Source organism: Diceros bicornis, chromosome 17 (genome assembly GCF_020826845.1).
Source record: "Diceros bicornis minor isolate mBicDic1 chromosome 17, mDicBic1.mat.cur, whole genome shotgun sequence".
Lineage (NCBI taxonomy): Eukaryota > Metazoa > Chordata > Mammalia > Perissodactyla > Rhinocerotidae > Diceros > Diceros bicornis.
Genome location: NC_080756.1, coordinates 12846617 through 12858484, shown reverse-complemented (window position 1 = coordinate 12858484; position 11868 = coordinate 12846617). Strand labels below are relative to the sequence as shown.

At 54.1% G+C, this 11868-nt stretch overlaps 2 protein-coding genes across 6 annotated transcripts; one reads left to right on the top strand and one right to left on the bottom strand.

Moving 5' to 3' along the window:
* The first annotated feature begins 186 nt into the window (after positions 1-186).
* Positions 187-5427, top strand: LOC131415947 (transmembrane protein 198-like). Of its 4 annotated transcripts, XM_058558009.1 has the most exons (6): positions 187-560; positions 979-1083; positions 1957-2215; positions 2847-3428; positions 3871-4028; positions 4151-5427. In XM_058558009.1, the coding sequence occupies exons 3-6, from the start codon at positions 2041-2043 to the stop codon at positions 4283-4285; spliced, it is 1050 nt and encodes a 349-aa protein (XP_058413992.1). In that variant the 5' UTR covers positions 187-560; positions 979-1083; positions 1957-2040; the 3' UTR covers positions 4286-5427. The 4 variants fall into 4 exon arrangements, with proteins under 4 accessions (XP_058413992.1, XP_058413989.1, XP_058413991.1 ...); XM_058558006.1 differs by lacking the exons at positions 187-560; positions 979-1083 and adding an exon at positions 740-937; XM_058558008.1 differs by lacking the exon at positions 187-560 and having other exon boundaries at positions 740-1083.
* MMP19 (matrix metallopeptidase 19) lies at positions 5412-10914 on the bottom strand. 2 transcript variants are annotated; one of them, XM_058558004.1, is made up of 9 exons: positions 10870-10914; positions 10293-10378; positions 9387-9517; positions 8928-9143; positions 8207-8452; positions 7649-7774; positions 6902-7066; positions 6611-6738; positions 5412-6431 (listed from the first exon to the last, which is right to left on the bottom strand). In XM_058558004.1, exons 2-9 carry the CDS (start codon positions 10304-10306, stop codon positions 6132-6134), a joined length of 1326 nt encoding a protein of 441 aa, XP_058413987.1. In that variant the 5' UTR covers positions 10307-10378; positions 10870-10914; the 3' UTR covers positions 5412-6131. The 2 variants fall into 2 exon arrangements, with proteins under 2 accessions (XP_058413987.1, XP_058413986.1); XM_058558003.1 differs by lacking the exon at positions 10870-10914 and adding an exon at positions 10687-10860.
* Positions 10915-11868: the final 954 nt, after the last annotated feature.

The following is an 11868-nucleotide window of genomic DNA, read 5'->3' as shown; positions in this document are numbered from 1 at the left end:
TTCCCAGCAACCCTCGGCCTTCCCAGCGCCTGACCCAGCTGGCGAATTGCCCCGTAAAACTGCAGCTCCCACGGCCCGGATCTGCCCTCTGGACGCAGCTCCCAGGCCCCGTTACGGAGCCGGGATGAGGGACTGGGAGGGTAGCTCCGCTGGGCTCAGCACCGGAGCGGAGCGCCAAAAAGCCCTGCACTTATCTGCGTGCTGCTTTGCATCTTATTTGCATACCGAGCTGTTCAGTCGACGTCTACACACGCCCCCGCCCCCACGCAGACCAGGCTTGGGTTTCCTCTCTGTCGGTCCCCTCCTCGACACACTTCTCTGTTGTTAGTCCCCCTTCCAGACCCCGTCTTGCTCCGCAAGTTTTTGCACCCATGAACCCTTCGCCGGCGCCCCCAGACCAGTAAGAGCCCCTTCCCTGGGTCCCCGATCCCGACCACCAGGTTCTCCAGAAGACAATACTCCAATTCTCTGGGAAGTGGAAGAAACCAAGCCGGAGCTAGGGGTGCGGAGGGACCCCAGTCCGGGCTTTGAGAGCTTCGAGTTGTCGAGTCATCGCCTAAGTATTCAGAGACTTTTACCCCAAACCTGTTGCGGTGCCCCCAAAACCCTTCTCTGCTATGGTTGGGGGGTCTCTGGTCCCAGGGTAGAACAGTAGGCAAACTGGATACCCCCACACACAGGGGAAAGAGTTGGAGGGGCCCGCCCCGTGATGTCACCCCCCCAACCCTGTCCCCTTCCTCCACCCCCCAAGCTGGTTGCATTTACCTCACGGGCCTTGGGCTACAACTTGCAAGAGTTTAGGGGGCAACGAACAGAGTGGCCCTGGGGGTGCCCACGCCCGACAGCCGCCCCAACGCCTAGGACCTGTGGGCAGGGATGCAGCTGGGGGTCTAGGGAAGCACTTCTACCCCCTCCTCTCCTCAGCCCTGGCAGGGTGGTGAGTAGTTAACACCCCCTCCCCAACCTCTCCTTGTTTAGGGTCCCCAGACTTCCAAGCGGATTGAGAAGAGGAGCCCCAGGGATTTCCCAAGCCAACCCTCCAGCCTGTTAGGACCTTGATGTCCAAAAGACAGCTGAAGGAAGGTGCCTGCATCCATCCTACCCCACTCCCACAGTGCCCCAATGCCAGCCCCCTCTTGGTGTTCTCCTCCTCTCAGGAACTGAATTGAAATCCCACTGGCAGCCCTGACATCCCTGAGGAAAGAGAGGGGAAGGAAAAGTCCCACCAGTGTCCTGAGGGGAGGAGCAAGAGGCTACCAGGATGTGAGATGTCTGTGGGCAAAGTGCCTGCTTAGTCCATGAGGGGCTGTGGGAGCTGGAGTGTGGCTGGATACCCGTATTCTCAACAACTCCATCTCTGCGTGAAGCCAAAGCGTCAAAACCCTGACAGCGTGGGTGACTGTCTCTAATTGAGTCCTTGTCCCAAACTCTTTTGGTGTCTGGTTTTTTTCCTCTCTTCCTTCCCTGGGGTTGGAGCAGCTGGGGAGAGATCCCACCATGACTCATTCTCTCCTCTTTCTCCTCCTTCTCCCCGCTCCATTGACCCCACCCTTCCCAGTCCAGTGGGGTGGTATTGAGTCCCAGCAGCAGATGGGGCAAGCTTTTTTTCAGCTGGAATAGCCTGCTGGGCCTTTAGCCCCCAGTTCCACTAGTGCCCCTAGGCCCCTCCCTCCACAGAACTAGGACTTCTACTTCTCCCATCCCACCCTGGAAAGCTAGGGGGTAGACAAAGTCTCATTACCTTATAAGATTTTTGTTAAAGTTTTACTTAGTGTCCTTATTTCAGAGGATGATAACGATACAGCTGGCTCCCCTCAGTCCAATCCTGTAGATTTCTTCAGTTACCCTGGCAGGGCCATGCTCCCTCCTGAAATTGGCCATTCTTCAAAAGAAATAGACGTACAGAGTCCTTAAGATTGATGGGCACTTGAGTTCCTGCTCCCTACCCCCTTGCAGGTTTCCAACCCCCTCAAGACATTCATGGATGGATGAGAGGAGCTGATACTGACCTCCCCCTCTGTGACCATCTTCTCTTCGGCCATGGAGGAAGTCTTGCTGCCCCTGGCCATGACCTCTGACCCCAGGTCCTTTAATCAACAACTCCCAGAGCCTCCAGATCCAAGATGTGTCTTGGAGCCCCAGGACAATCCTGAATTGGCACCTGCCCTGGTGTGTGCTCTTTGCTGCTGCTTTGGAATCATCTACTGCTGCTTCGGTGAGGGCAGGGCCAGGGTTCCGGGGGGCAGCTGCCCAAGACTGTCACCCTCAAGGATGATGCTAACTTTCTCCATTGCTCCTGGGCCACCTCTACTCCTCTATCAGGGACTGTCTACCTTCAGTGTGACCCATGCTGCTCTTGCCAGCTCTTCTTGTCCATCTCCCACACCCGTGCTCTCCAGCTCTGACACCCGCCCATCCCCCCCATCACCACCCTCCAGCCCCAACAACTATTCAACTTGCCTTCTCCCTCCCTCGTACCTCAAAACTCCATTCCCAGATTATCCTCCATGCTTACGGCTTCTTCACCCTTCCCCAATAACCTGAATCAGTCTGTGCTGATTTCTTCCCAGCTACCATCCCTGGAAGGACTAAACCTTCTTTCTATACCTACTCCCCTCAATGCATCCATCTTACCTCCTGAGTTTCCCTCCCGTCCCCTCATAGTTCCTGAAAAGTCCCTGCCCTCCCTGAGATGATCCCTTTCTGCCCTTGCCTTGAGGTCCCTGGGTGTGCTGCTCCTGTCTTCTGCTCCTCTGGTTATCCAGTCCTCTTCCTTCTAATTCATCAGAGCCATCCCGATAGACACCCCCTTTCTGTCTCTCAGTTCCTCCTGTCTCCCCTCCCAGGCTACCGCTGCTTCAAGGCAGTGATGTTTCTCTCGGGCCTGCTGTCAGGAGCTCTGGTGATCTTCCTGCTGTGCCACAAGGAGCGAGTGCTAGAGACACAGCTGAGCCTGGAGGTGAGCGCGGGCATTGCGCTGGGCATCGGACTCCTCTGCGGCCTGGTCACCATGTTGGTTCGCAGTGTTGGGCTCTTCCTGACTGGTCTCCTGCTAGGCCTAACTCTGGGCGCCGGGGTCCTGCTGAGCACCGAGCCCGTCTACCAACCACCTTCAGCCTGGGTGCCGGCCGGGGGGCTGGTGGGGCTGGCGTTGCTGGGAGCCCTGCTCACGCTTCGATGGCCACGTCCATTCACAGTTCTGGGCACAGCCCTGCTGGGTGCTGCGGTGCTGGTCGCCTGTGCTGACTACTTCCTGGAGGGGCTGGCACTGGGCAGTCGGCTAGGCCAACGCTTGCAGGCACTTCCAGCCTTGCCTCCTCTCTGCTGGTATAGCTGGGTCTTGCTGGGGACCTGGCCAGCCCTGGGAGCCCTTGGGGCCCTGGCCCAGTGGAAGCTCATGGACGAGGAACATGGAGGCCACGCCAATGGTGAGTTAGTGCTATGGGACAGAAGCAGCCAACCTGTGCCTTCTCATGTCCCCACTTCCCAGACTTGAGGAGAAGGGGGAAAATACACTTGAGGGAGGAGGGCGGAGGTGTCTAAGGTGAATGGGCCGGAGCATTGAAAGAAAGTTGGAGTTGGAGGAGCCAAAGGTCTAGGTAAGAATGAGAAGAGAAATTGTCAGAAGGAGCAAGAAAGAGTTATTGGGGACTGTTATAGAAGGAAAGGAAGATCTCAGGGAAGTCCAGGAGGAAAGTGTAGGAAGATTCCAAAGAAGACTTTCTTTTGGAATAATTCGTGGGACTGTGAGGCTTGAGAGAGTCAGAACAGGGAGATGGAGTGGGTTTCTCCAGAGTGTGAGTGTGTTTAGGCGTGGTGTTCAGGGTCTAAAGAGGCCTCCCTGAATCTGTATTGCCCCCTCCCGAGCAGTGGTCTTGAGCCACCAGCGAAGGCATCTCCAACTCCTTCGGATCCATCAGCAAGAGGCCAAGTGGCACCGGACCTCCCCTGGGGTGGGGCTCTGTGAAGGCAGCTACCGGCGCCAGCTCCCCCACAATGCCCGGAGCCCTGCTGACAGTCTGGCTCCAGTGAGTTAGGGGGAAGAGGGTACTCTGGGGGATGGGGCAGAGGGCCCATGGGGATGGTCAGGGTGGGAGGGGGCTCTGACCCAGGCCCTTCCCTTTGCCCTCTCTGCCCTGTGCCCCTGCAGAGTTATCTCCAGAGCCTTCGAGAGCGCCAACTAGGACCAGGCACCCAGGCCACAGCCCCCCACACCATCCTGGACCTGGATTCTGACTGTGGTTCCACTGTACCCCTCACCACACCTGGTTCCACCCAGACCTGAACCTAAACCTCCAGTGATGCCCCCACCCCTAGCAAGGGCCTGGGAATACTAGGTGGGCAGGGTCTGAGCCCACAGGACCCACACACAAACTTCCTCACCTCTTGGATTGGAGATAGAATCTGTGCTTCAACCCAGACCAGCCCTGTAGGGATATGTTTCAGGGAAGACAGAGAGGAATCTTGTGGGTAGGGGAGAAGAATGGAAGTATGAGTACTTACCTCTGTCCCATAACAGAGGTGCCCTGGTCCCTGAAGCAACTGACTCCCTAATTCCCTCCAAACCAAGGAGGCCCTTACCCAAATAGCCTTTTATATGCCTGCCTCAGTGTGCCTCACAATGGTAAAATACGGGGTTTTGTTTTTGTACGATGTATATAAAATCAGGAAGCCTCCTAAAGCACTTAATAGCTTTTTGTTGGGGAGAAGGGCACAGAGGAGCTCCAGGACCCCCTAATCCCCAGGCCCCTCATTAGGGGGTAGTTGGGTTCCTGGCCAGCCTTTCCCCCGGACCTGATAGGCTCAAGCCCCCTTCTGCTACCTCAGTTGGGGGTCTGTCCTCCGTGGTGCTTCTCTTTCTCTCCTTCTTAACGTGAAGAAGACCACGGGATAGTGCCTGGCTCAGCACCACCTACCCCAAAGACTGGCTTCTTGCTCCAGGGAGAGAGCATTGACCAACATGCCAGAGTCTTGCCCTTTTGCTCAAAGGAGCCTGGTCTTTGGGGCTGCGTGAGAGACAAGTGCCTTCTCTGCTGCGCATTGGAGATGATGCAAATCTCTTCCTCAACCAGAACTTTGTCCCAGCCACTAACCGTTCTAACTCTCTCCACTCTGATTCTCCTGCCCAAAGTCTGTTCCCTGGTTCCCTAGACAGCCTGAAAGAAGCTCTGTCTCTCCCCTGGGCAGTGAGGCTATGACGGGAGGGAGGAAGAACATGGGAGCATGTGAATAAAATGGTATTGAACACTGAACCAGGGAGTCTGGCCTCTACTGTTGCCACTCTTTTCTGTCTTTGCACCCCAAAACAAAGTTAGCCAGACTGACAAGTCCTCTGTCCCCTAAAGATCTGATAAAGGTACCCTTATCAGACTGGACTGCTGTACACACACACACAGCCAGAGGAAGAGCTGTTCGGTCCTCTCTTTTGAACATGGAGTTAGCTTTTATTAAGCACAAATGTGCCAGACAGTGTGCCAGGCACCTCACATACAGTATTTCATTTAATGCAACAACCCTGAAGGATTGGTATTAGCATTTTACAAATGGGAAATCCAAGGCTAGATAAGGTTAATTAACTTGCCCAAAGTCATAAGCAAGTAAATGTGATTCTCAAGGATTCCAAAGCTCCTGCTCATTTTACTGGCCATGCTGTTCTCTCGCACTTTATCCAGGAAGAACAGGGCCCAGGCATCCAGCTTCCCAGCTGTTGCCTCCTGTCCACTAACGGCCTGATTGATGCCTTCCCTCTACCGCTGTCCTCCAGAGAGTAGATAACACAGTTGGAAGTGCTCTCTAGGACAGGGAAGAAGTGGATGGAGTTGGGGGCTGACCCAGAGCTAGGGAGTCACTGCTCAGGAGGGGAAGAGCACAGGGGAGTGGTGGCTAGGGCTGGGACATGTAGAGGCCTGAGGTCTGTGTGGTTCATGCCCCTGCTGCAGCGCCTGCAGTCTCGTGAGCAGGCATGTGATTCAGGTCTTAGGCCTCTGGAGGGTGACATTACCAGGAAATGAAAGGGTAGTGGGGCCTGTGGCTGAGCGGGTAATGTCCAAGATTGTGTCTCTGGGTGAGGGGTCAGTGTTCAAGAAGGTATCTATGGCTGAGGAAGTGGTATCCAAGATTGTTCCTGTGGCTCAGTGGTCAGTGCCTGTGGCTGAGGGAGTGGTGTCCTCACCGGATGGGGTCGTGTGTGGGGTCTGGGGACGACAGTGCATCCAGTTGTGGGCAATATCTCTGGGATAGCCTTTCTCTACTCGAAGCTGCCGGTTGAGGGCCCAGTACTGTTTGCCCTTGAAGAAGTAGACACGGCCATCTCGCCAACTCATAGCAGCTGAGGGCTGGTCTGGCACTCCCGTAAACAACCCCTTGATTGGTTTGGGGTAGCGGCTCAAGTCGTTTCGGGCCAGCTCATCCCACTGCCAGTACCCGGAGCCCTAGGCGTGGGGTGGATAGGGAGAAGAGGAGGATGAGGAGAGAGCTTAGGGACCCCCAGAGGTCCACCTCCAGCCCACTGCAGCTGCAGGAGGTCTCCCTTCAAGAGCAAGTCTCTGCTTCTCAGTGTGAGGTATCCCGTCCCAAATAAGAAGAGATTTGCCCTTCTTGAACTTCGTACCTTAAAGAGGAACACCTTTTGGTTGAGAGGCCAATAGAGAGCTGCATCCAGGTTGGGTTCTACTCTATTCAGAATCTTGGGGAAGCCAGGATACAGCCTGAAATTAATGTAGCGCCACACCTTGTCTCCTGAGAGCGTGTAAGGAAAGAACAAGTCACCTCTGTCCTCAGGTGGTAGCTTTTGTTTCCTCCATTCTACCCTGTCAGAAACTTCTCAACTATCCCTCTACTTTTATGGCTTCTTTGATGGTAGGCCCTCCTCAGGTAATACACTGTAAACTAGTCCCCTTACCCTTAAAGAAGTGAATCCATTGTGTTCGAGGAGAGTAGACAGCAGCATCCAGATTTCCTGGGAGCCCCTCCCAAAGGGCAGACACTCGGAACAAGGGACCCAGCCCTGAATCTGTCACAGTCCACACGTAGTTCCCCTTGAAGGCATAGGTCTTTCCACGGGGCCCTGAGAGCAAAAGTGTGTCAACAAGTCAAAAAGACAGGGGTCAAATAAAGACTTGTGGGTATCTCAGGCAGGCTGATTCCTCAAAAATTCACTCAACTTTAATTCAAGGAGAAGATTAAGGGCAGAGAAGGAGGATCCAGTGTTCTCCTTGATTGTTAAGAGCACTTCAGCTCTGGGCCACTCAACAAAACAAAAGCCCTGCAGATAGCTGCTCCCCCTTGGGGGCCCCACTTTCCACCCCGAGTGGCTTCCAAGTTGTCCTTCCATGCAGTTACAATACCCTCTCTAATAAACATTCCAGTTAATGTTGTTTTCTCCATCTTGCTGTATTTCCAGATGTGTTTTAGTGGCTCCTATAAGGTGGCAACCAAGATAAATGCCTGCCTGGCCCACCTTTAATTTGGCTCTGAACCCTCCCAACCCATGCCACATGCCTCCTTCCATGCCCACTAACCCCTGCCTGGTGTCTAACTTCCATTGCTCATGCTAAGGTCCCATGTCACTCCCATTTGTCCAGGTCTCAATCAAGGTCAGCGGGCTGCCCTCACTGCCTGCCTACAACCTGGAGGGGAAGGGCCTTACCCAGCATCATGGCATCCAGTTCTCCACTGCAGGGGTCCGGCATGGGACTGGGTTCTGTGGGCACTTGGGGTACAGTGGGGAGCTCCGTCTCTTCTTCCTCATCCCCTGTGTCTGGGGTCTTCTTGCCTGTAAGGTAACGTAATGCTGCTCAGGAAGAGAACTCAGAGCACCTGGCCTCCCCAGTCTTCTGTAAGTTGGGCTCAGAGGCCCCCTGGGGAGAGGAGAGGGGGAATTCTGGAGACATTCCCTTCTTGGGAGGCACGATCATATTGGCATCAGCAGGAGACACGTTTTAGTTTTGAGAGGGGGAAGGAGGTTTGCTGGAATGTTCATTCTTCATCCCCAAGAGTGGATGGCAGGGGAGGGAGGACTGGAAGGAAGATTAGACATAAAAGTGTCAGAAAAACAGCTCCTGAAAATGAAGAAGCCTGAACAGCTGGGCAGGAGGAAGCGAAAGAAACCAAGCCATTTCCCTCCATGGAGGTCAGATCTGTCTCTTCAAGCCTGAAGAGATGCTGGTCAGAAAGACCCTCGTGATCACTAGCGGAAAGGACTGACCATAGAGAGCCTGGATCCCTGCCACATCATCTGGGTGCAGTTTGAAGTGGGGCCGGTAGCCAGTGTAGACAGGGGCCATGAGGGCCTGGGTGTATCGGGAGTGCCCAAGCCCCAGGGCGTGGCCCAGTTCATGGGCTGCAATGATGCGCAGGTTAACCCCCCGGTAGGTCCTCTCAGTCCAGAGCTCATCTTCATCAAAGTGCACGCTGCCCAGCTCTGGGATGTCAGCATGGGCCAGGACCTTCCCTGGACAGAGGCAAAGGTGGACAGGAGGGAGGTCAGAGTCTCCTAGGCTGGACCATCCCCTGCCTGTTATAAACTCCAATTACTCCAATCCCTTGAAATTCCCCCATGTATATTCACTGTCTCTTGGATGTCTCTCTCTCTCCTTTCAGATTCCCTTGTCATCACCCACGTTCTCTCGGGGATGCCCATTACTCTATCCCTTTACCTCCCAGCCATTCTCTCCTCTCTGGCCCAGTCCTCTCTGAGGTGCGCCTGCAGTAGGGGACTTAAACCGACAAGGAAGGCATGAGCTTCAAAAGGGAGGCTAGGTAAGGCCCAGGGAGGTGACCAACTGCTCCTCAAGGGAATTTTAGAAGGTGGTTAGAGACAGTTGGACATAGGGGACAGCCTGAACATTAAGGTTCCAGAGTCACTGGCTCAAGGGGACAGAGATAATCTCAGGTCTGTGAGATGTGAGCAGAGAGCTTATGCCTACCAGGCCCATCAAAGCCTTTGGAGCAGTACAGGCTTCGGCGGCCGTGAAAGGAGAGGTGGATGTCAGCCCAGCCAGCCTGCACCTCCTGGAAGGTCAGCGGGGTCACATTGCTCCAGTATTGGAAGGCTTGAAGCAGGGCTGCCCGGGCTGTCTGGGATGGGATTGTGGAGGGCAAGTTCAAGATGCGGAATTTCAGGTGCTTCTTTCTCCAGCGACCTGATTATCAGACCAGAAAATAGATTAGAAACACAGATCCTTCTGCCAAGCCCAGCAAGCTCCCCTGAGTCTGGCACTCAATCAGCAAAGCTATGTAACAACCCCTCTGGGCAAATGACAATCAGATAATCACCAGGTGATCATCCATCAACACTGAGCTGGTCCAGGCTGTCCCAATGCCACCCGTACTCTAGTGCCATGCCACCTCCTCGTCTCCCTCCCTTTCCCAGGCTCAGTCCTTACCCAGCAGCAGGTATTTAAGAGTCCTCTTGTTGAAGGGGTCCTCTAGGCCACAACGGGGTTGCCTCATGCGCACCCTTGTGGCGTCATCCAGCTGACCTGAGACTGGCAGCTCAGATGCTTCCTGAAAAGCTCTGAAAAGAGGGAGACGGATGGATCCAGCAGGGCAGGGGAATATGGAATGACTGGCAACTGGCAATAGCTCTTTGGCCCCCTGCTGCCCAGGGTGGTAGCTGAGAATGGCATAGAATCTCTGAAGCTGTTGGGGTCACTCCAGTATCCAATCCTTATAATTGGGACTTTCTCTTCTGTTCTGCAGAAATGGCGATACTCCAACGTCACCCCCCCCCCCATCTTCAATCTCGTATTTAGGTAAGGTTCCCCTCAGGTGTAGCCTTCTTCCCCTACTGCAATTTCTAACCTTCTCCTGCTCTGGGGAAGTGTCCCACCCCCCATGCTCTGGAGACTCTCCCACCACTGCTCCAACCTGAGGGCCTGTCCTCCCTCAGCCTTCTCCCTGGTGGCTGGACCCCCCTCCCAGCCCAGCCTGCTCTGGGGCAGTTTCATCCATCAGGTACTGCAGGCACTGTGGATTTTCAAGGGACTGTGAACGTATCTGAGAGCAGAAAGAAAAATGATCCATTAGATCCAAAATATGAAAAGAAAACTTCAAAATAGAAATAAATGTTGAATTAAATGTCTATAAAAGGCATCATGTTCACAACTCAACCCATAGTTTTACATATAAATTATACTTCATGTGGGATATGACTAAATACTACCCTTTCCCTAGATCCCCAACATGGATTTGAGTCAGGCAGAGGTGGGCCTGGGGAGAGAAGGGATGAGAAGAGGGAAAGAAGACTTTGCAACCTTGACCCTGAAGACATACACCTTCTGACCTCTCACCTCAGAGCCTCCATGATATCTTCTGGCCTGAAGTCATCAGTTCCTTCTAGAGTCTTCTGTAGGTACCCATATTGCAATAGGTAATCCTATGATGGTGGTAGGGGTAAGCAGAATAAGAAGGGGGTTAGTCTCAGGGTAAAGCTTCTAAGAGCCCTGACAGACCCGTGAGGATAGGAGGGGACAGACATGGGAGGACTAAAAGAGAGGCACCTTAGGGAAGGGGCTCAGGTGGAGGAAGGGGAAGGAGTGGGAGATGGGCAGGGGTAGATCAAGGAATAGAGGAAGGAAGGGAAAGGCAGGAAGGTTGAAGGTCAGGAGGGAGGCTTGGACTGGACTGTGGAGCAGTACCCCCAACCTTCCCCTGGCCTGGGTCCCTCTTTCCCAGGGGACTCACCACTGCTGCCTCCTTCTCTGCAGTCCCCAGGGCCCGGCCTGAGACTGTCATGGGGAGTAGGAAGCCCAGCCACAGTGGCTGCCAGTTCATGATCCCACCAGGCAGGAGCTTCAGAGGCTGTCTGTGCCCTCTGCCCTGAGGTGTCCAGGAGCTGGGGGAGCAGGGCTAGTGGGGGGCTCTTACCTCCAGTTCTTCTCACTCTCCAGTCCCTGGTCCTCTTTATAAAAACTTCAGGGGAGGAGAACTGGGGGGAGTGGCAGTGGGAGGTGACTCAGCCCAGAGATATGTTGCAATTTACCGTTAACCCCTGCCCTGCCAGACAGCGGGAGTCAAGAAGAGCCCCCAACACACTCCCCCAGAGACATCTGCTGGAGACGGGAAGACTTTTCATGCTGTCCTGGGGGTGGGCATCCTAGCAGGATGAAAAGCAGAATCTCTGCAGGGACTAGGGATATGGACCATGGCCATCCCCTGGAGTTGGACATTCCTGTGCCCCAGGGGCCCTCGGGCAGCAGACCCCTCATCTTCAACTTTCATGTCTCCGTGCGTGCCCTAGGAGAGGAAAAAAATTAAATAAAAGCTAAGAAGTAGGAATCTTATTAGTGCTTGGGTGTCAGGTGAAGGAATCAGAGTGAGGTCTCAGTTTCTTTGTACTCAAGACCAAGTTGGGAATTTAAATGCTCTTGAAGCCTACTTGTGTCTGCTTTAATAAAAAGTCATTATTTCAAGCCTTTAATGAACCTGAAATGTGTAGGTGGGGGTTAACAAGGGCACAAAGAAGTAAAGGGTCAGAGCCTGCCTGCAGAGAGCTTGCAGATAGGGTGAGGCCGACTCAGGTACCTGAAGTGAGGTGAACCAGGATGCCAGGTGGGAGGTGCCCCATCCTAAGGGTCATGGGGCTGTGGGTAGGTTTGAGGAGAAGGCAGGCTTTGAGCTGGGCATTGAAGGCTGGCTACGAGTTAGATGGGGTAAAAAGTACTAAGAGACAGGGACAGTGCAGGTCTTGAGTAAAAGTGCAGAGCTGAGAGTAGCAGGCTGTACTCAGTGAGTAAGTTCTGAGGGTCTGGACTGCTCATTCCCCACTGAGTCCTTCATACCTGCCCCAGACTAGCTCAGTGCTTAATAACCTTTAGTCAAACGAATGACCAGTATGGGAGAAGGGTTGAGAGTCACAGTTTAGAG